This window comes from Kogia breviceps, chromosome 2, assembly GCF_026419965.1.
Source record: "Kogia breviceps isolate mKogBre1 chromosome 2, mKogBre1 haplotype 1, whole genome shotgun sequence".
In the NCBI taxonomy this organism is placed as follows: Eukaryota; Metazoa; Chordata; class Mammalia; order Artiodactyla; family Physeteridae; genus Kogia; species Kogia breviceps.
Genome location: NC_081311.1, coordinates 12022473 through 12043428, shown reverse-complemented (window position 1 = coordinate 12043428; position 20956 = coordinate 12022473). Strand labels below are relative to the sequence as shown.

At 44.2% G+C, this 20956-nt stretch overlaps 2 protein-coding genes across 18 annotated transcripts in view; one reads left to right on the top strand and one right to left on the bottom strand.

The window, feature by feature from the left end:
- Positions 1-554: 554 nt before the first annotated feature.
- The window catches only part of DENND10 (DENN domain containing 10), a 26726-nt gene continuing 6324 nt past the window's right edge, over positions 555-20956 (top strand). Inside the window, exons 1-10 of one of the 11 annotated variants that reach the window (XR_010838809.1) lie at positions 577-684; positions 2743-2939; positions 4307-4386; positions 7334-7482; positions 9133-9244; positions 10849-10949; positions 13861-13968; positions 15858-15952; positions 17641-18149; positions 18238-18458. Coding sequence is in view for 6 of the 11 variants with exons in the window: in XM_059052481.2 (XP_058908464.1) it covers positions 630-684; positions 2743-2939; positions 4307-4386; positions 7334-7482; positions 9133-9244; positions 10849-10949; positions 13861-13968; positions 15858-15952; positions 17641-17817 (1074 nt within the window). In the remaining 5 variants the exon portion in view is untranslated. Of the gene's footprint in view, positions 685-2722; positions 2940-4306; positions 4387-7333; positions 7483-9132; positions 9245-10848; positions 10950-13860; positions 13969-15857; positions 15953-17640; positions 19067-20956 lie in introns of those variants that run through there. The other 10 variants (XR_010838808.1, XR_010838810.1, XM_059052481.2 and 7 more) reach the window with 10 other exon arrangements.
- Positions 15621-20956, bottom strand: part of SFXN4 (sideroflexin 4) — a 24610-nt gene continuing 19274 nt past the window's right edge. For 3 of the 7 annotated variants that reach the window (XR_010838814.1, XR_010838815.1, XR_010838813.1), the window contains 2 exons: positions 17677-17813; positions 15621-17024 (listed from right to left, as the gene is read on the bottom strand). The gene's annotated coding sequence lies outside the window, so the exon portion shown is untranslated. The remainder of the gene's footprint in view (positions 17025-17676; positions 17814-20956) is intronic. The other 4 variants (XM_059052496.2, XM_067024542.1, XM_067024544.1 and 1 more) reach the window with 2 other exon arrangements.

The window sequence follows — 20956 nt, the reverse complement described above, 5'->3', positions numbered from 1 at the left end:
GCCTCTCACTGCTGTGGCCTCTCCCGTTGCGGAGCACGGGCTCCGGACGCGCAGGCTCAGCGGCCATGACTTACGGGCCCAGCCGCCCCGCGGCACGTGGGATCCTCCCGGACCGGGGCACGAACCCGTGTCCCCTGCATCGGCAGGCGGATTCTCAATCACTGCGCCACCAGGGAAGCCCTAAAGCCATTTTAAATCCTCAATTATTTTTTTTTTTGTTTTGGATGGCTGGATGAATAAGGGACTGAATGAATGGTGTCCATTCCTTCATCCTCAGGACGCCTCTTTTGAGCCAGATTGGAGGAGAAAGGTACAATGAGGAAAGCCTGAAGAGAAGTGCGAAGATTGGAGTGGGCTGACGAGGGAGCGGAATGAAGATCTGGAGCAGAGAGATGAGGGAGATCTCTGAGGGTGAGGAGCCTGGGGTGAAGGTGAATGGAGGGGCAGACCCCCGGCAGAGCGGGGCGGAGGCTGGGGTCTCCAGTGCGGGGGCGGGGCCTGGAGGGAGGGAGGCGGGGCGGGAGCCTGCGGGGCGGGGGCCTGCGGGCGGGCGGGCCCCGAGGAGAGGCGGAGCTTATGAGCAGAGAGCTGGGAGCGGCGCTCTGTGGCGGCGGCGGCGGCGGCGGAAGATGGCTGCAACTGAGGCTGCGGACCCTCTGCTGATGCTCGGAGTCGGGCTGATCGGTGAGGAGGAAGGCGCCCTGCCCCGCAGGCCCGCACCCAGTTCTGTCTCCGCCTGGGCCTGGGACGGCCCCTACTCGCGCGGTCCCCGGCACCGCCTGCGGTGGGGAGGGTGCGGCCCCCTCCATGTTGGGCCTGGCCTGTGGGCTGCGGGGCCCGGCCTCCTCGGCGCGGGGCCCCGGCCTGCCGCCCTGGGCCCGTGCGCGCGCAGCACGGCCTGCGGGGCCGGGTACCCTGGAGACCTCCTAGGCTCTGGGAGGGAGCTCCTCCTGGACGCCCCGGGCTGCAGAGGAGCCCGGACGTGGAGCGTGACCGAGCCGCGTAGGCGAGTCGCCGGTCAGGCAGAGAGGAGCTTGCAGGCCGCGCGTTTGTGAGGCTGCAGGGCCGGGGTCCCTCCGAACGAGGGAGAGCCACGCGTGACTGCGAGCCCGGCGCCCGGCTGGCCCCGGTCATGTGATCGAGCGATTCCAGACGCGGTGGCCAACTGCCAGCCCGGGGTGCTGCACGTTATGCATGGATTATTTCCCGTTTGACTCTCACCTCGGCTCCAGGGGATCTGGGTAATGTTTGATGCCCACTTTACGCAGCAGGTGGAGGCCCTGGCTGTCATTTGTGCAAGAACGCACATTAGGAAGTGGCAGACCCAGGATGGGGGACCCTTGCAGTCTAGTCCCAGAACCGCAACTCATACCAGTGGAGAACTGCATCCTAAGACAGAGGTCGTGCATATGACACAGATGTCTACATAATCACAGTGGGGATTGAGGAATCACCCAGTTCGTTTTGAGGAATTAATGGATAGGGAAGTGCGTTGGGGTCTTTGGGCAGTCGAGTGTGTGCCTGAACCTTGTGCAGGGTTTTTGAAGCAGCCATTCATCCGACAGCGACAGTGAGCACGGGGTTGCTTGAATGAACTTCTGTCGGTTCCCTGAGTGCCATTGTCCTTTGAAAATGTATTCTCCTGAGATTTTTATATACCCCTAAACCCTAATACACAAGACATTGCTTGGATCTAGCAAAACTGGCGGAAATGCGGCGAAATGTTGCTGATTATTATTTTCACTGTCTCAAAGGAGTGCGTTTATCTGGGAACGGCTTCCTGTGCTCATCTTTAATGTGATTTTTAAAAACTGTTTCAAAGCAAACCCTAAGTACCTCAGACATCTTAGTCCTTCTTGAAGGTACCTCGGAATTAAGGCTGAATTAAACTGACTTTATCTGGTTAACAGCAAAGAAAAAGATGGCTTATCGTATTTTCAATTCAGTTCTTTTTATTTTTCATGTCGACGTGAATTTAAAAGGGATTTGCTTTAAAATAAGGGGGGGAAAGGGGCGCTCCTTCTCCTTATGAACCAAGAAGTGCCAGGTGTTGATAACTGCTGAAGCTGCGTGATGGAGGCTCATTTTATCATTCTCTCTACTTTTTTTTATACTTGCTATTTTCCATAATAAAAGGGTTTGTTTTTAAGTCTATAGATCAAAAACTGGATTTTTACTGCTATATGTTCAGTTACTGTTTCTCTAAAGTTTAGGCTATTTTTGCCTGGAGTTATTATTAGCAAATTGTTCCTATTTTGTTACTGAGGTGTTGACTTTGATGGTGAAGCTACATATATGACTGTTAAACCATTATTATTAAAATTTTAAATATAGAAGACATACTATCAGTACAAAGCATATGACAGAGATTTCACCATTTTCTTAATTTCCAGTTTTCAACAAACCCATCCATTCTGTGTATTTATTAAAGTTCCTTCCAACTAGATTAAAAGGTAAAGTGTGGGAGGAGATAGGGAAGACCCCTAGAAAACCTCTAAGGCTACATTTTCATTCATGATTTGTTAGAAAAGCTTTTTACTCAGGTGGCCTAAAATTCAAGATCAGGAGAGCTAGCTAATGTAACCAGGAGAGGTAGGTGAGAATTGGGGGCTCTCACGTGCTCTGGGTTGCTTTGTAAAATGGGGTGTTAAAACTGATTCCACGAAATGCTTCTGAGTAACCAATCAATTCACTTCCTTGCTGCTGTTTGACATTCTCACAGTGACCATCTTTCCACCGTAGAAAAGGACACAAATGGAGAAGTTCTGTGGGTGTGGTGTTATCCTTCCACGACAGCTACTTTAAGGAACTTACTGCTGAGAAAATGCTGCCTTACAGAGGAAAACAAACTTCTCCATCCCTTCGTCTTTGGTCAGTACAGAAGAACATGGTTTTATATCACAACAGTTGAAGTTCCAGATTCTTCCGTTTTGAAAAAGGTATGACTGTATGAGGGTCAAAAAACAAAAAACATTTTAAGTGATGTAAGATTCCAATAACCCTTAGCTTTAGACTTCATCATTCACAATACGCTTTGGAAAAATATTAAATATATGACTTTAATTGGGAATGTTCTCTTTCACATTTCACTCTCATTCATTATATTTATTGGTGTATATTATTTGACTGACCTGGGGTTGGTATAGCGAAGCCTTTCCCAGGTTATACTTATGGAGTAGAAATGTGGAAGTATTTTCAAAGCCTGGACTCTGATTAAAAGTGGGAAGAAGTATTTTTCCATAATTAAAAACTATTTTAAAGGTTATAATTATCCTAGTTAAGAAAACCTTTTCATTTGTTTATAGATGATAAGGATATGTTAAGAATAGAAAGGATAATTGAGGAAATTCATGTGTTCTGTAGACTTTGTGTCTACACAAAGTGTGTGTGTGTGTGTGTGTGTGTGTGTGTGTGTGTGATTTCATATGAACACCATCAGGTGACAGACTAAAAACCAGTAAGTATGTGGTCGTTGTGGACTTTCCTAGTCCCACACAACCAGTGGCTTTTTCAGAGGAAAGAATATTGGAAAGAAGTGGTTGAGCTCCTGGTCAGTTTCTGGATGGGGACTTCTTTTACAATTTCAGGGCTGATTTTATAGTCAATCACCAGACAGTATGCAGCATGTCCAGTTGAAATGTAAGGAATTACATTTAAAATAACAGGAAGGCAACAATTTAGAAACTGTAAGAGGTTTAAGACAAAACAGAGATTAATAATTAGAAAATGTAAATTGCAGAAAGATACTCATTAATGGGAATAATAGGTATATGATTATCAGAAATTTATACGTATAATAACAGAGACATATAAATAAATGAAGGTTATTATAACAATGCCCTTTAGCCTATATAGCATTTTACAGAGAATTGGCTATTTGGGGAACTGTATGATTTTTACTGTATGAATTTTACTGAAACGTATTTTTGTTGTTTTCCATCCTTCTATTTCATTAGTGAAAAACAGTCACTATGTGGTAGGTCTGATATAGCATTCTTAGTTCTGCTTCGATGAGGGTAGGGGGCTTAAATAAAAAGTCACATTTCTGATATTTTTGAAATATTTTTATGATTTTGAGGAAAAAACTCTAACTCTAAAAAATTAAATATATATGTATGTATAATTTTTTTATGTGTGTATATATACATAAAAGTATAAAGAGGCAAGTGAGGACTTGGTACATTTTGGTCTTTTCTTTTTAATGCTGGTATGTCTTATACAAGACGCTTGTTAGGATATAGTAATAAAGATTAATTCTATTAAAGTGTCTTTAAAGAGTGTACTTTTTTTTGTTTGTTTTGGACAGGTGACTCATTTTTCTATTGTTCTGACCGCCAAAGATTTTAATCCAGAGAAATATGCCGCCTTCACTAGGATATTGTGTAGGTCTGTATGAAAACTGTATTAAATGCTAATATACAAAAATGAAGATCTTACTCAATAGTAATACAGCAGATTTCTACACTGAGGAAGCATATTTCAGCCTTCTGTTTCCCCAACTAAATCTTTACTGGCCCTTCGGACACTGTTTTATAAAGAGGAACTTTGTCTTCTGCTTCCATGGTACTGCTCCTCTTATTAGGGAAAATGGTAGAGGGGAGGAGAAGAGGCAGTTTGCAAAACTATTGTAATTTCTGGGTACTTTGAGTCACTTGCCACTTTTGGTCTGTTACTTCTACTCATTTCCAATCTGGAACTTTCCTTAGGATGGAAGTGGTAAGCTGGTTCATTTGTGTCAAGGTCTGTGTGTGGGAGTCATTTGGGGAAAGTTAATGGGCATTTTGAATTATGCTAAAGCACAGGAAAATATTTCTTAGCTGGAATGATGAGGAGCTGAGAAACTGATTTTTTGGTTAATCGTTAAACTGAAGGATAGACTCCTTCAGTTTCATCCCAGGCGTTGAAAAAATTTAACTAAAATATACAGTCTGCTTTTTTGCCTTGATAAGTATATCTGGTGGAATTAATGAAATCCATCTGATATGTTAGGGATATTGGCTTTTTCTTTAATCAAGACTTTTTCAGGGTTTGGGGTTTTGTTTTTTTTCTAATATTGTTACTAGATAGAATTATAATTCTCAGTGTTATGTATTACTCTCAGCCCTCAGGTTTATGCCCAATAAGTAGGTTTTTTTTGGGGGGGTGGATAAGGGGAGTTGTTTCTGTTTTTCTCACCATAAGCCTGATAAATGGTTGCCTTTTTTGCCATTTCCGTGTATGACCACGTGCACATGCACGCATGCGTGCGCACACAGCGCAAGAATACACTCTCATCACCTAAGTGTTTCGGTTAGGTTGTATTTTGACAGAATGAAGTTTTAGTGTTTTTGCAGTCAGCTGTGATAAGAAAGGCTTCTTGCTTTCCGTGAGATAAATTCCAGGTGTATGGCTCGCTGTGGAATATAAACAGTTTTCTGCAAATGCAGCACTGACACTAAGGGAGATTATTATTGTTAGAAGGGGCTCTATCCAGAAGCCATGAACTAAAAACACTGCAAAGTTGTTTTTGAACAAACGTTGGACTCCCATTTCATTTGATTGAGTCAGGGTTAGGTTACTCAACTGAATTCACTGGGAAATGTTCTGGGGCCCGGAAGGCGAGGTTGCTTTAGACCCCACTTCCTGCCCAGAAGGAAGCCCAGAGGGTGTCTCCGCTTGTGCAGTGCTATGGCATCGTCACATTTTGGATTGTCTTCTCTGTCACAGTTAGAAGAGAAATGAGGGCTCAAGCTATGGTCAGCCACCTGCTCTGCCCCCACCCCTTAACCGCACTTGAGTGCGTGCCCTAGCACCTGGCCTCGCTCACGTGCTCGTGTGCACACACACTCACTCTCCCCGTGTGCACATGTGCCTGTTCACACACACAGAGACGAGCACTTTCTTTCTCACTTTCCCTTTCTTCTCTATTTTACTTTTATTGAGGTATAGTTGATTTACAATGTTGTGTTAGTCAGACACACGCTTTTTGACGGTGGTGAAGTGTTCCCTCCCATTTCTGTTGAGAGGTGCCCTCCACAGCACGCCTCTCATGGTGGCCATGGGAACCCGCATGGAGGGGTTCATTCCCCCGTGGGATCTGGGTCCAGAGCCGTGACCCCTTTCTATAATTCTAAATTTAAAATTTTTTTAAATAACTTTTATTTTATTTAAAAACATTTAATAATTTTAATGGTGTTTTTTGGTTTCCTGCTTTGTTTTGGTGGTGGTAATGTAAGCACATTGTAAACAGAAATGCAAATAATACCGAAGAGTATACAGTGAAGCCTAAGTCCCTTCCTTCCCCTCTTCCCCATCTCTGATTCCATCTACAGACTCCCCACCCCAAGGCAGCTCCTGGGCTTCCCTTCTCTGTATCTTACTGGAGATATTTTCTTCATATATAAGCATGTATATGGGGTTGACTGTTCTATATATATGATAGTTTACCATATTCATTGTTCTTTGCCTTTTTCCCCAATTTATGCATTGAAATAATTTAAAAACACTGATGATTGACAAAATTTAGTAAGCAGTTAAAGCACATGCTTTTTTCGCTTAGTCTACAGTAAATATAGTTTTCAAGTGATCTTTCTTAAACAATTATTTTATTTTCGTCCCAGTTTTCTATCCCTTCAGCTACTAAAATGCCCAAGTAGACCCAGTCCTGCTTCTCCAGAAGAATTTACATTTACTTACTTACAGGAAAATATTTCAGGGGAAAGGGCTGATTTCACATGTGAGCTATAAATGTAGCCAGTTTCCTGTCAGCATTTTCTGGAAGTTTCAACTTGATGAATGTGTCTGGTGTGCATTTATCACCACAAACTTAAAGGAGTTTGATTTCTTAATTATCTAAATACAGCTACCTCTGAGAACTCTGATAATACATATAGGTTCTACACCTAATTGCTGCTTTCTTTGTGAACAATGCATAAAACTCCTTTCTTGTCAGAGGATATCCAGCAATAAAACAGTTGTTATGACTAACAGAAACAGTTGTGAATGTGTGACATAAAAAGAGATAAGGATACAATATTCTTGAGAACAGCTGGGCCTCAGAAAGTCCATAGTTCATTCTCCTGCCTAAGTGGATCACAGCAGGCCTCCCAGATGTAACAAGAGAGCCAACTTCACAGAATTGTTGAAGGTTGTTCAAGTGGTTGTTTTGTTTTTCTAATACATTTTCTAATTAAATTTATAGAGGTAACCACATCATGAAAAGATTCAGGCATTCAGAGGTATATTAGCAAGTTGGCTTAGATTCTTTAGAATGTACCCGTGCCTGGCCTTGGTGCGTTTCTCCAGGTGGTTCATGCTAACTAGTAGCATGCTTGCTTTTTGTCCTTTCTCACAGAATGTACCTGAAACATGGGAGCCCAGTTAAGATGATGGAGAGTTACATCGCGGTTCTCACAAAGGGGATATGCCAGAGTGAAGAAAATGGCTCTTTCCTTAGCAAGGATTTTGATGCCCGAAAGGCATACCTTGCAGGCTCCGTCAAAGGTAAAAAATAAATAAATAAATAAAAAAGAAGAAGCAAAAAAGAAACAAAAACCCATCCCAGATGAGTCCATGCCAGCAACAACAAAATCCCCAAGCCAAGGACAATCTGTCATTAGACTCTGTTATTTCATCTTTCCGTATATTTTCATCTACATGATATTTGTTTCCTATGCAGGAGGGTAGTTCAACTTCTACATTTCCTTATGTGGTTAGAAACTCTGTCACAAAGCAGACTTTTGTGGTGTTTCTTTCCATATGATTCCAGCTGTTAATACAGAAATGTTCTTTCACCAGTGAGCTAAAGTTCACGGGTCAAGGTCTCCACTGACTTCCATCATTTTCCTTTCCTTAGATCTTAGCAGTGACCTGTTCCACCTGGGGAGCTCAAGCCCCTGCCCCAGAGTTCCCATTCTAACTCCGCATCACTCTCTCCTCGCTGGAAAGTCCAGCCTAGGGCTAAACCGAAACCTCAGGTCCTTAAAAGGGAAGAGAGGGGAACTCCAAGGGCGATGCTGGCCTTCTTTCTCATCCTCCCACAGCACCTGTCTTCACTCTTTTTTTTTTTTTCTTTTGACTATGTTGGATCTTCATTGCTGCGCGTGGACTTTTCTCTAGTTGCGGCGAGCGGGGGCTACTCTTTGTTGTGGTGCGCAGGCCTCTTGTAGTGGCTTCTCTTGTTGCAGAGCATGGGCTGTAGGCACGCGGGCTTCAGTAGTTGTGGCTCAGGGGCTCTAGAGCAGAGGCACAGTAGTTGTGGCTCACGGGCTTAGTTGCTCCACGGCATGTGGGATCTTCCCAGACCAGGGATCAAACCTGTGTCCCCTGCATTAGCAGGCAGATTCTTATCCACTGCGCCACCAGGGAAGCCCTGTCTCCACTCTTTATCCTCCTGTTTTATATGGTTTCTAAGCATCCCTGTTGAGGTGTTAGGTATTTGTCCAACTGTCTCACAAGGACTTATGCAATGATGTGTATGTGGGTTTGGGGGGGGGTGGTCAGTGAACATTTTTTAAAATTTAAGTTTGGGGACTTCCCTGGTGGCGCAGTGGTTAAGAATCTGCCTACCAATGCAGGGGACACAGGTTAGAACCCAGGTCCGGGAAGATCCCACATGCCAAGGAGCAACTAAGGCCGTGCACCACAACTACTGAGCCCGAGTGCCACAACTACTGAAGTCTGCATGTCTAGAGCCCGTGCTCCAAAACAAAGAGAAACCACTGCAATGAGAAGCCTGCGCACCGCAACGAAGAGTAGCCCCTGCTCACCTCAACTGGAGAGAGCCCACACGCAGCAACGAAGACTCAATGCAGCCAAAAATAAATTAAAAAAAAAAAATTTAAGTTTGCACGACACCGAGGATGGTGGTTCCCTTCATATAATTCCACTTTCTTGTGAGTCTGGCTTCATCTGTGCATCCAGCATACTGTCCCTTGCGGGAGCAGGTGCAGCTACTCTAACGTCCATCCTGCGGAGCAGATGTATGGATTGATATGCCCATCCACCAAATAAGGTGCTTCTGCACTTAGAACATTTACCTAAAGTTATTCTCTGTGTTGAAAATAATTTTGCATTCATGCAAGAATAATTTCCAATGAAAACTTGATTTCCTTATATAATGTTTAATGCAGTAACAATTATTTTTGTTTTAAGACATTGTATCTCAGTTTGGAATGGAAACTGTTATCTTACACACAGCACTGATGCTAAAGAAAAGAATTGTCGTCTATCACCCCAAAATAGAAGCTGTCCAGGAGTTTACCAGGTATGGTCTCTTATCATTTAAAAGTGTAAACTTTGTTGGCAGCCACTTTGGGGCCCTCTGTGTCACCGTGTGCCCTGTTCCTTTGCACATTGGTATAAACAACCTGCGTTAGGTTGGGGCTGAAATACCATTTTGGTGTAATGTTTTAGTTTAGATTGAGTAGTTCAAGGTTACTGAATTTGAACAGATTCTTCTTTAAATTTTGGAATATGAATATTTTGGAGCGGGGAGTTTGCAAACTTTCCCTTGCCACAGAGTAAATATCTTAGGCTTGTAGCCGTACGCTCTCTGTGCCGACTACTTAACTGCCACAGGTTGCATAAAAGCAGCCATGGACAGTACATAGGTAAATGAATGAGCTCGGCTATGTTCCAGTATAATATGTGCAAAGACGGGCCGCCGACCCATGGGCCATAGTTGCCTGACCCCCGTTTTAGATAAGTTGTTTCTTCCATTCAATTTTATTACAGACTGTATTATTTATATAATAAATATAGTTTGTTTTGTTTTCTTTGCCAAATCTAACTTAGATTCTTCTGTAAAAGCAGGGGAACTAGTATTTATGCTGTTTACTGTATGCCAGGCATTGTGTAAGTCACCTTAAATTATTAAATTTACTCATGACAAGAACCCTGGGAGGAAGTGTTACTGCCCTGTTTATAGATGAGAAGATGGAGGCTAAGGATTAGATATTGAGAAGAAGAAAGGCTTGCTAGTCAGAAGGACCTGGGTTAAAGTCCTGGGAGGCAACTTCTTAGCCTTGTGACCACATAAAGTGTACATAATGTTTCTACGCCTCAGTTTCTTTATCTGTAAAATGAAGACGATAATACCTGCCTCGTTAGCTTGGTTTCAGGATTGGAAATAATTTGTGTAACGTGCTCGGCATGCACCTTGTCCGTAGTGTGCACTCTAGAGACAATCATTGTTATTATGATTGTGATTGCCTTAGATCTTAGGTTACAGGACCAGAGTTTTTACCCGGCTCTGACTCCCAAACCCTGTATTTTTCCACCCAATTACCCTTTTCCTCTCCATTTATGCTTCTGAAACTGGAGTGTCCACAGCTTCTGAGATACGTAGCAGGCCATCAGGGGGTTCACAAAACCACAGATAAATTCGGCACATACTTCTTCATGAACGAAGTAGCTGCTTTATTGGAAGTTTCTTTACGAAAACTTATTTTTGTATAAAAACAAACACAAAGTAGTTTGCAAGTTTGGCTGGAATTTTAAATATGAAATGCGAGACTTCAAAAAACTTTCTTGCTTGCAGGGCCCACTTTGGATTTTACCCTCAGACTCCCTCCATGGCAGTCCGCAGAGGGGACATTGGGAGGAACACTTTAGAAGCATCCTTCCTTGCCACCATGGAGATCTTTTGAAACTTTACCTTGAGATTTTTGTAGCCAATCTGACCCAACAGTCAGTGTTTAAAACATTGCGTTACTTTACTTTGAAGCGTGCAGGAGGTGTTGGCATGTTTAGGGTTTGTTCTCCCTCTGCATCTGGTAGCCAGTTTCCTCCCCCAGAAGAAGAAGGAAGAGGACGGGCTGAGTCTCAGGTGTGGGCTGGCAACCATCTGTGTTCTCACCTTGACCCCAGGACTCTGCCTGCCCTGGTGTGGCATCGACAGGACTGGACCATACTTCACCCCTACGTGCACCTGGACGCCGATGAGCTGGAAGCCCTGCAGATGTGCCCAGGTAGACAGCAGGCTCCCAGGGGATGAGAAGCTCAGCCTTACCAGGGTTGTTTGTTCTGGGGGATTTTTTTTTTTTTTAAGTGCATTCCTAAGGGGCATACTGATCATTTATTTTTTTTTGGTAAATGCAACCTTTTTTTTTTCCCTTAAAAAGGTTTTTAATTTAAAAAAATTGTGCATCTGAAACCAACACAACATTCTAAATCAACTATACTCCAATAAAAATTATAAAGTACAAAAAAAAAACTGGTAAAATACACATCACATAAAAGTTACCCTCTTTTTTTTTTCGGCCGTGCCTCATGGCTTATGGGATCTTAGTTCCCCGACCAGGGATCGAACCCACGTCCCCTGCATTGGAAGGCAGATTCTTAACCACTGGACCACCAGGGAAGCCCCTAGAAATCTTAATTTTAATCTGTTGGGATTTTTTAGGCTTTCATGATTTTATTTTTTATATTTTGTTTAAGAAAAGTTCTATCCCAACAGTAGAAAGGTATTCTCCTATATATTCTAGTAAAAATTTTTAAAGTTTTTTCATCCCCATTTAAGTCTTTAATCTACCTGGAATTACTATTTTTTGTAGGGTGTGGGTTTGGGATCTGGTTCCATTTTTTTCCATTTGGATAGCAGCTTGGCTCAGGAGCACTTATAGAATAGTGTCCCCTCTCCAGGAATCTGCAGTATCATTTCATTGATTGATTGATTGATTGATGGCTGCGTTGGGTCTTTGTTGCTGCGCGTGGGCTTTCTCTAGTTGCGGCGAGTGGGCGCTGCTCTTCGTTTTGGTGCGCGGGCTTCTCATTGCGGTGGCTTCTCTTGTTGCGGAGCACGGGCTCTAGAGCACAGGCTCAGTAATTGTGACACACGGGCTTAGTTGTTCCGCGGCATGTGGGATCTTCCCAGACTAGGGATAGAACCCGTGTCCCCTGCATTGGCAGGCGGATCCTTAACCACTGCGCCACCAGGGAAGCACCAGCACCCCCCATTCTTAGAGGCTTTGTCACTTCATTAACATACACTCTGGTGTGGTTGAAAGGGGGCTTGTTATAAATAATAAAAGACCCTCCTTTCACCTTTAACACTCTGGAACTATTTCAGGAACTGGGGACAAAATCCAGGTATTATAACAAAAGGTGCTCCTTTAACTCTTATCTCTTAGGAAATTACATGTGTTGTAGGAGCTCTGGCCAGGAGCCTGGATAACCAAATATACATTTCTTATTATATCACAATATTACAGCCCCTTTATTTGCCAAATGATGGAAGAATTATGGTGTTTATTAGTCAAGGAAGCGAGTCATCATGCAGTAAACTTTTGTTAAGCACCTAGTATATGCTGAGGTCTTGGCAAGTTGCCGTATTATATAAGACAAGACGCTTTTCCTCAATGACTTTATGATCGAATTGGCAAGAAGAAATTGAAACTGAGCGGGGCCCTATGGGCCTCCCAGGCACGGAGGCCTTTTTGTCCCCCATTTTTTGTAGACAAGACTCCAGCCCCCATGACCTTCCCTGAGTTCCAAAGGGCAGATTCGAACAGTTGCAAATCAAGGGAGGAGCAGCTAGGTCGCCACCTCTAACTGCAGGAGACTACAGATGTCTTCTGTGAAGATCCAAATTGGCTTTGGCCATTTTCAGCTTCCTCCCCGCCTCTGGAGTGCATCCCCAGCAAGGGCCCTTCTGCCCAGTGTCATTCAAGCCAACAGAATGAGTTTTCGTTTCGGAAGCAAAGGAAAGCTTCATCCTTTGACCGAAGAATGGACGGGTCGCAGCTGGTGCATCCACGCTCTCTCCCGCAAACCGTGGTCGGGGCTGTTTTATAGGGATCTCGTTTTGTGGGTGGGACAGCAGAGCTCTTGCGAGTTGCCTGCAGTTCTCATGCTCCGGGTGGCAGTGCCGGGCGCAGTCTCTCTGCACACGGCCCACCGCCGCCAGCTTCAGGTTTTTGATTTTGTTGCTTCTGGTGTTTTTTTTTTAATATATAAATTTATTTATTTATTTATTATTTTTGGCTGCGTTGGGTCTTTGTTGCTGCACGTGGGCTTTCTCTAGTTGCAGCGAGCGGGGGGCTACTCTTTGTTGTGGTGCGCGGGCTTCTCATTGCGGTGGCTTCTCTCTTTGCAGAGCACGGGCTCTAGGCGCGCTGGCTTCAGTAGTTGTGGCATGCGGGCTCAATAGTTGTGGCTCACGGGCTTAGTTGTTCCGCGGCATGTGGGATTTTCCTGGACTAGGGCTTGAACCTGTGTTCCCTGCATTGGCAGGTAGATTCTTAACCACTGCGCCACCAGGAAAGTCCGCTGCTGTTGTTTCTTAAATGTTGTCACTTGGTGAAATAAAATTGGCCCTCAAAAAAAAAAAAAATTTTTTTTTTTTTAATCATACTGCTCTGTGAAATCCAAAGTCTGGGAACCATTGTCTTAACACCAATTCCAAAAGTCTGCTAATTCTTGAGTTGCCCTGATTCCTTTAGCATTTATTGTATCAGATCTGAAATTGGTGAAGATGATGCTGTTTCCACCGTGCTAACCCTGAGGAACCCGAGTGTTTGGCTATGACTTTCCTGTTGACAGAGACCTAGGGGGGACAGTGGTCAAGAGAATCCTTGCTGCCTGCTGCCTCCTCTGTCATTCTTGACCCAAATAGCGATGACTGGAAAGCAGATGCTTTGCTTCAGCCTTCCTCCTTGACACTGAAACCTAGTTTTGGAACATTTTGAGTTGCCTGAGTTTCTTCAGGCAATTGGCAAAAGTGTCATCTTAATAAATGCCACGGGATATAGCTGAAATGCCCTGGATAAATAAAGCAGAGAAGAAAAGCAGCTGATGAGCTTTTAGACTCACTCCTTTTTTGGTATGTTCACAATGTGATTTCTTCCTACTCTAGTAACGTTGGTCCTCTCTGTAATGCAGGTTACGTCGCTGGATTTGTAGACTTGGAGGTGAGCAATAGATCAGACCTGTATGATGTGTTTGTGAATCTGGCAGATAGTGAGATTACCATTGCCCCACTTGCAAAAGGTTAGTTCTCTGTTCTGTTCTGTTGTTGACACAAGATGTAACCCAAGCAGTTGTATTTTTTTAGGCTGATTCTACCTTTTGAAGGCCTGCTTCACCTGTTGTGCTGGAGGGATTTTTCCGTTTCTAGAACAGCATTCATTTTAATAGACCTAACCCTTTTAGGGATACATCTCAGTGCTTATGCTGTACGGTATATGTTAATAAGATAAATGGTCTGTTAGTCTTGTTTCTTCAGTTTCATATTCAAACAAGGTGTATTTGTTATCTGTTGCTGCATAAGAGGTTACTTCTAAACTTAGTGATTTAAAATAGCAAATACTTACCTCACAGTTTTGGTGGGCAGAAATTTATGAGTAACTTAGCTAGGAGGTTCTGATTCAGGGTCTCTCATGAGGTTTTAATCAAGATACTGCCAGGGCTGCAGTCCAGTGAAGGCTCAACTGGGGCTAGAGAATCCACTTCCAAGCTAACTCACGTGGCTATTGACAGGAGGCCTCACCACGTGGGCCTTTCCATAGGGCAGCTTGAGTGCTCTCACCACGTGTCTGCTGGTCTCCCCAACAGTAATTCAAGAGAGGGGGGGACCACAGTACCTTCTGTGACCTAGTCTGGGAAGTCATACATGATCACTTCCTCCATATTCTATTTGTTAAAGCAGGTCATTAAGGGAGAAGAATTAGACTCCACCTTATAAAGGAAGGAGTATCAAAGACTGTGCAGACATTTGTCACTACACGAGGGCTGAATATGACTCCCGTGTGGAAAATCTTTTTGAAGGATGTCTCAGTAAGCACCAGGGAATGAGAGTATTCTTGGGGCTAATGACCAAGAGAGGGCGTTCTAGTGTCATAGGGTCATCTCTGGCAACTGTAAATTATCCTAAATTACGGCTGCATAAAGTAGAAAAGATTGGGTTAAATACGTTTTGAGCCTAGGACACTATGAGGTATTGGTTTTAGACGGGAATGACAGATAACAGCTTTTGTAGTGTCATTTATCTTTCTCCTAAAAGTGGGAGCAGCTGAATGCCAGCCAATTAGGGATTTTTGTCAGCTAGGTTCTGATTATGTGAGGTTTTATCTAGCAGCCTCAAATTAATAGAACCAGAACTTGTTTTCGCTTTGAAATTACAAATATAATAAATATTCATGGTGGAAAATTCAAAATATAGTATCAGGTCTTTAGGGGATATTGCCTTTTGTAAAGCCAGAGTGATAGAAAACTAGCTGTGGCCAGGGCCACTGAAACTGCTAAAGCATTAGGACTGGAAAGCGTGGCAACTCCCTGCTGCCCTCTGCTGCTCTGAGTCTGTAAAACGGGCTCGTCCCAGTGCAGTTTGTCCCTCAAGAGTGTCAAACAGAAGTTTGTTAACCTTCTGGCTGCAGAAAATAGCAGTGTATATAATTAACGTAACTTGGGTTGTTGCCTTAGCGCATTTCTAAGGGCCGTTACACAGTGAATGTTGAGCTGCTTCTGCAGAACTGACAGGAAGTGCTGCTTTCGCAATATCCCTGCCAGAAAAATAAACGTGAATTCTCAACTGTGAAGACCTGGAACAGGAAAGTCAGGCTGTTGGCTTACAATCACAACCTATAGGCAGTCAGATTTCATTAGGTTTTGTCTAGAAAGAAAAATAAAAATTCTTATCAGAATTTTTGTTTGGTGGTGGTGTATTTTTATTTTGGACATGAAGTATATAAATCACAATCATGCCTTACCTCCTGTTGTGTCACCATATTTGTGTGTAGTAATAAGACGGAAATGGGGGGTTGTCAGTTGCTTTTTGAAAACGCCCTCTGTGTGATCGTTCAAGTTTTCAGATAGATGATTACTTTTCATCATGTAAACATCTAAATATTCACACAACATACTCTTCTTGATCTTACCAGAGGCCATGACAATGGGCAAACTACATAAAGAAATCGGTCAGTTAATTGTCCAGTCGGCAGAAGATCCAGAGAAATCAGACACTCAAGTTATACAGGTAATGCCTTAATCTTCCCACTGACTGAGTCTTGAAACGGCCTCGCTGGGCAGCGGCTGGTTGTCTGCTGTTCACGGGCACAGAGTGGAGTGACTGGAGAGGCCGGTGGGCAGCTGCCGAGATGAGGTCTGCAGGATGGCCCTGGCGGAGATGAGCCAATCCGTTACCGGGCTCCAGGGAGAGATGGACAGAGGGCGTTGGTGCCAAAGCCAAGCATTTATAGTGAAAGATGCGACTGCCAAGTGGTGAGAGGGGCCGCAGGGTCTGGCGGAGACCCGCCAGCAGCACTGTCCCTTCTCTTTGGTGCTGTGGCCGGGAGGAGTGGGCAGGTTTTGTCCCGAGAACCCAGGCGCTGAGACTGTCTTACCGGACAGATGGTCCTTGCCCACCCATTGCCCTGTCAGCATCAGAGGGAAAACAACGTCGGTGAAATGTGTAAATTTGAGTTTTGTATTACTGTGTTTTTCATGGACTCAAAGTGATACACAGATGACTCAGTACAATGCATGCTGAGTGCCTACCGTGTCGCACGGGTTCAGACTATTTGAATAAGTTAATGAATGATGTCAGCAAACCAGGAGAAAGACATGACTTTAACGTGAGCTCTGCTGAGTGCTCAGCCACCCGAGGGGAATGTGAGTCAGTGAAGGGGAATAAAGCCCGTGCGACAGGTGCTGGGTCGCTCATCCCAGGCAGGAGGGGACTCTGGAGAGAGATTTGTTCTACAAACAATAGCGGTTCCTCAGAAAGTTACACATAGCATTAACATAGATTTGGTAATTCTACTTCTGGGTATGTATCAAAAACTGCAAGCAGGAACTCAAATAGATATTTGTGCACCCATGTCCCACAGCAGCATTATTCACAACGGCCAAAAGGTGGAGACAACCCAGATGTCCATCAGCGGACGGACGGATGAACAAGATGTAGTATATGCATGTGGTGGACTATTCCTCAGCCTTAGAGTCAAGTTCTGACATGTGCTACCACGTATAGGAACCTCGAAAACATGTTAAGTGAAATGAGCCAGTCACAAAAGGACAGATATCGTGATTCCATTCATATGAAGTACCTAGAACAGACAAATTCAGAGTCAGAAAGCACAATGGTGATTGCCAGGGGCTGGGGAGAGGCCGGTGGGCAGTTACTGTTTAATGGGTACGGAGTTTTGGTTTGGGATGAAGAAGTTCTGGGGATGGATAGTGGTGATGGTTGCACAACACTGTGAATGCACTTAAAACGCCACTGAGTTGCACACTTTAAAAATGGTTATGGGCTTCCCTGGTGGCGCAGTGGTTGAGAGTCCGCCTGCCGATGCAGGGGACACGGGTTCGTGCCCCGGTCCGGGAAAGATCCCACGTGCCGTGGAGCGGCTGGGCCCGTGAGGGATGGCCGCTGAGCCTGCGCGTCCGGAGCCTGTGCTCCGCAACGGGAGAGGCCACAGCAGTGAGAGCCCACGTAACGCCAAAAAAAAAAAAAAAAAAAAAAAGGTTAAACCCCCGCCCCCATCCCACCGTCACCGCTGCTCAAAATTAACCATGACATGTATTTTTTGTTGTTTTAAATGTTTCATTTTTTATAATTTATAAAGTTAGTCTGATAAACTTAAAAAAGAATAGCAGGAAGAATTCTGGAGAACTCAAATTTTTTGATACTAACATATTGTATATTTTCCTGTTCTATTAAAGGATATTTCCCTAAAAACAAAAGAAATCTTCACCAACCTGGCTCCATTTTCAGAAGTGTCGGATGATGGAGAAAAGCGAGTGCTCAATTATGAGGCACTAAAGCAAAGACGATTTCCACCAGCAACAGAAAACTTCCTCTACCATCTAGCAGCTGCGGAACAAATGCTGAAAATCTGATTGTGGGACAGAATGTATCACTGATAACTGATCTGAAGCCCTAGCACCATGATTATCCATTAACTGTGTAAAATACTGGAAATAACAAAGAAAATGTTATATTTTTAATGATTTCTTTGAAAGCATTGCAATTTGACCTGAAACACATATGAAAACACTTCCGATTTCCTCCTATGCGATTAATTTCATGCCTACTCTCAATGTTTACAAAGTGCTGTAACCACCTATATATATGTATAACATTCTAAACAGCCTGATGTCCTGGAGTAAGAGCAGAACAGCTCTGTCAAGTTCTCCTGCAAATCACAGCAAATCCGAAAGCCTTCATTATTGTAAGTTCCAGTTTGTCTCAGTGTGTAACCACAAACTAATGGTTTATTTTCAGAAAGCTGCCTGAAATTTTGCTTTGTATTCTTCTAGGAAGAACTTTAATTCCTCATGAGGAACTCTACTTTCTGAGCCAAACTACTAAGTTTTCTGCAGAACCGTCTAGAAGATCATTCAAAAGACCCTGCAGTTGCACTTTCTTGTAAAAGAAAATTTCCTTAGCCTTTGAACATTTTGCCTATATTATGAGGGTTCTGCATAGATTTTATACTTGAGTAGACAACTTAATAATCCATATTTATACTGTTGCAGAGGTAAGCATTTGGCAAACTTAAGCCATTAGTACTCTTTAATTAACCCAGTTGCTAGCAATATTCTTTTGAAAAAGATGCCAGTCCTTATGTAGTAGAGTAAAAGAAGAAAGCCCATTTGGAACATAAATTTCTCTATGGCTGAAACAGCAGCCTTATATAGTTGGTGAGAGAGTGTGAGAATTAACTTCTTGTAAAGGCCAAAACCAGAGAATGTCCTCAAACAACATCAGTAAAAATAATTTGGCTATGTATGAAGGTAACGGTTCTTTGTTTAGTTAGGTAACTTTTTCATAATTGGAGACATAAAAATTACAAAATAAGCATGGGGGTCTAAATTATGTTATTATTATATGTATTCATATTCATTATGAAGGGTTATTTTTCACTCAGTACTGTTGTCCTTAGAAATCTTACCCAGAAAAATGTTTGCAAAAAAGCTTGTCTTTATTGGATCTTTCACTTATTCCTGGTGTTAGACATTTGTTAAGGAAAAAATTTTTTAAATAGCCCTTCCTTGGGTGGGGGCATGGGAGGATTTGAAATGAGATGATGTTTACTGAGGCAAACAACTGAAAATTAAATCTGCACTTTATGAGAATGAATACTAACATCTTTTTTGCCCTCATTTTTTTGGTATAACTCTATTAGCTAATGATCAAAGTTGTTAAAATGACAAATTTATGATATAGAAATAAAATGAAATATTTTGATACTCATCAGTTTTAGGCCTATGAAAAATTGTGCCCTCTTTCTCTAATTCTCCCCACCCCAGACAAACAAAAGAAAAAACCTTTTTTTGTCAACTGCAAACCCCCTGGGGAATTATCCGAAGACCGATTTGAAAGTTAGGCAGTCTGGCTCCTTCCACCACTGGCTCAGCCCTTCCCTCTCTGCCCGGCCCTCCTCCACCCAGCACTTCCTGGAGCTTGCTGACTGTAAGGTCCAAGTGCCTTCTCTGAAAAGATGCTCTCACATTACTACTCAGGTATCTGTCAGTGGCTGAACCTCCACTTGGAGCCGTTGCACATTTTGTTAAGTTTGTTTAGTATAAGCCTGTGGCTACATGGAGCTGACTGATAGATCACTTTTTACTGATTTTTGTCCTTTTAGGCTGTTGTGAAACATCTTTTACCCAATTTGGAGATAACGGTCATTGTGGCCTAGGGAAAACTGAAAGCCACAGGTGCATTCTTAGATGACTTGGGGCAGGGTGTGTTGGAAACAGCCCTCCATCCAGTACGCATACGTTTGGGTACCTACTCTACACCATGGACTGCGTATCCTGGGGCTTCCCTGATGCCCAAGGCAACAGTTCCTGCTGTCAAGGTGCACAGTCTATGGGCACATAGCTTCAGCAAACGGGATTGAACGCGGTGTGGCAAGTGCTAGGCATGATACGAGCGCTATGGGAGCACATTGGAAGGGCACCTAGTTCAGTACTGTGAATCCTGGAAGGCTTCCTGGGGAAGAGTGATTGGCGTCCAAGTCCGACCTGAAGCCCAGGGAGGAGTTAGCCCAGAACAGAGGGAACAGCTGGTGGCAAGGCCAGAGAAGAGAAACCACAGCACATCTGAGGAACTGGATGTCAGTCCAGAGTGAGGAGAGGGAGTGGCAAGAGATGAGTAAGGTAAAGGCTCCTGTCTGCCGCGGCGAGGAATTTGGACTTGATCCTGATGTACTGGGAAGCCATTTAAGGCTTTTTTTTTTTTTTTTTTTTTTTTTTTTTTTCCCGGTACGCAGGCCTCACTGCTGTGGCCTCTCCCGTTGCGGAGCACAGGCTCCGGACGCGCAGGCTCAGTGGCCATGGCTCACGGACCCAGACGCTCCGCGGCACGTGGGATCCTCCCGGACCGGGGCACGAACCCGCGTCCCCTGCATCGGCAGGCGGACTCTCCACCACCGCGCCACCAGGGAAGCCCCATTTAAGGCTTTTAAGCAGGTGTAGTTTAGAAGAGCGGGCTGGGGATGGACTGATGAGCGACACCAGCAGGGGATATGCTGTTGGGCTGGGCAGTGGATGCAGAGGGGTGAGTTCTAGAGACTTAATAGAGTCTGCCCAATAGTGTTGAATGGGGTGGGGCAACGGGGGGGTAAGGCCGAGGCCAGTGATGCTGATGAAACTGGTACGCAGTGGTGCCATTTCCTGAGATTGGGAGGGAAAGATGGTCTCAAGTGGACATCCAGACGGCAAAGCGCGGGGGGCCGCTGGGTGCGGGCCTGCTGGGCGGGGGAGAGCAAGCCCCACGACAGGCCTGCACAGGGGTCAGTGCCAGTATGACCAGCATCTGGGGGAGGCACGGATGACAGCAGTCTCAGCAGTGGAGGGTGGGGTGGAAACAGTGAGGGTAGAAAACTCTTTGCAAAAGTCTGGCTACCAAGGTGGAGGGTTGCTTTTTTCATGAGGCAGGTGACTCAAGCAGTTGAAATGCTACTGGGGAGGAGCAGGGGGAAGGCTGGAGCCAGAGGGGCAGTGGAGGCTGCAGAGCAAAGGCCCTGAG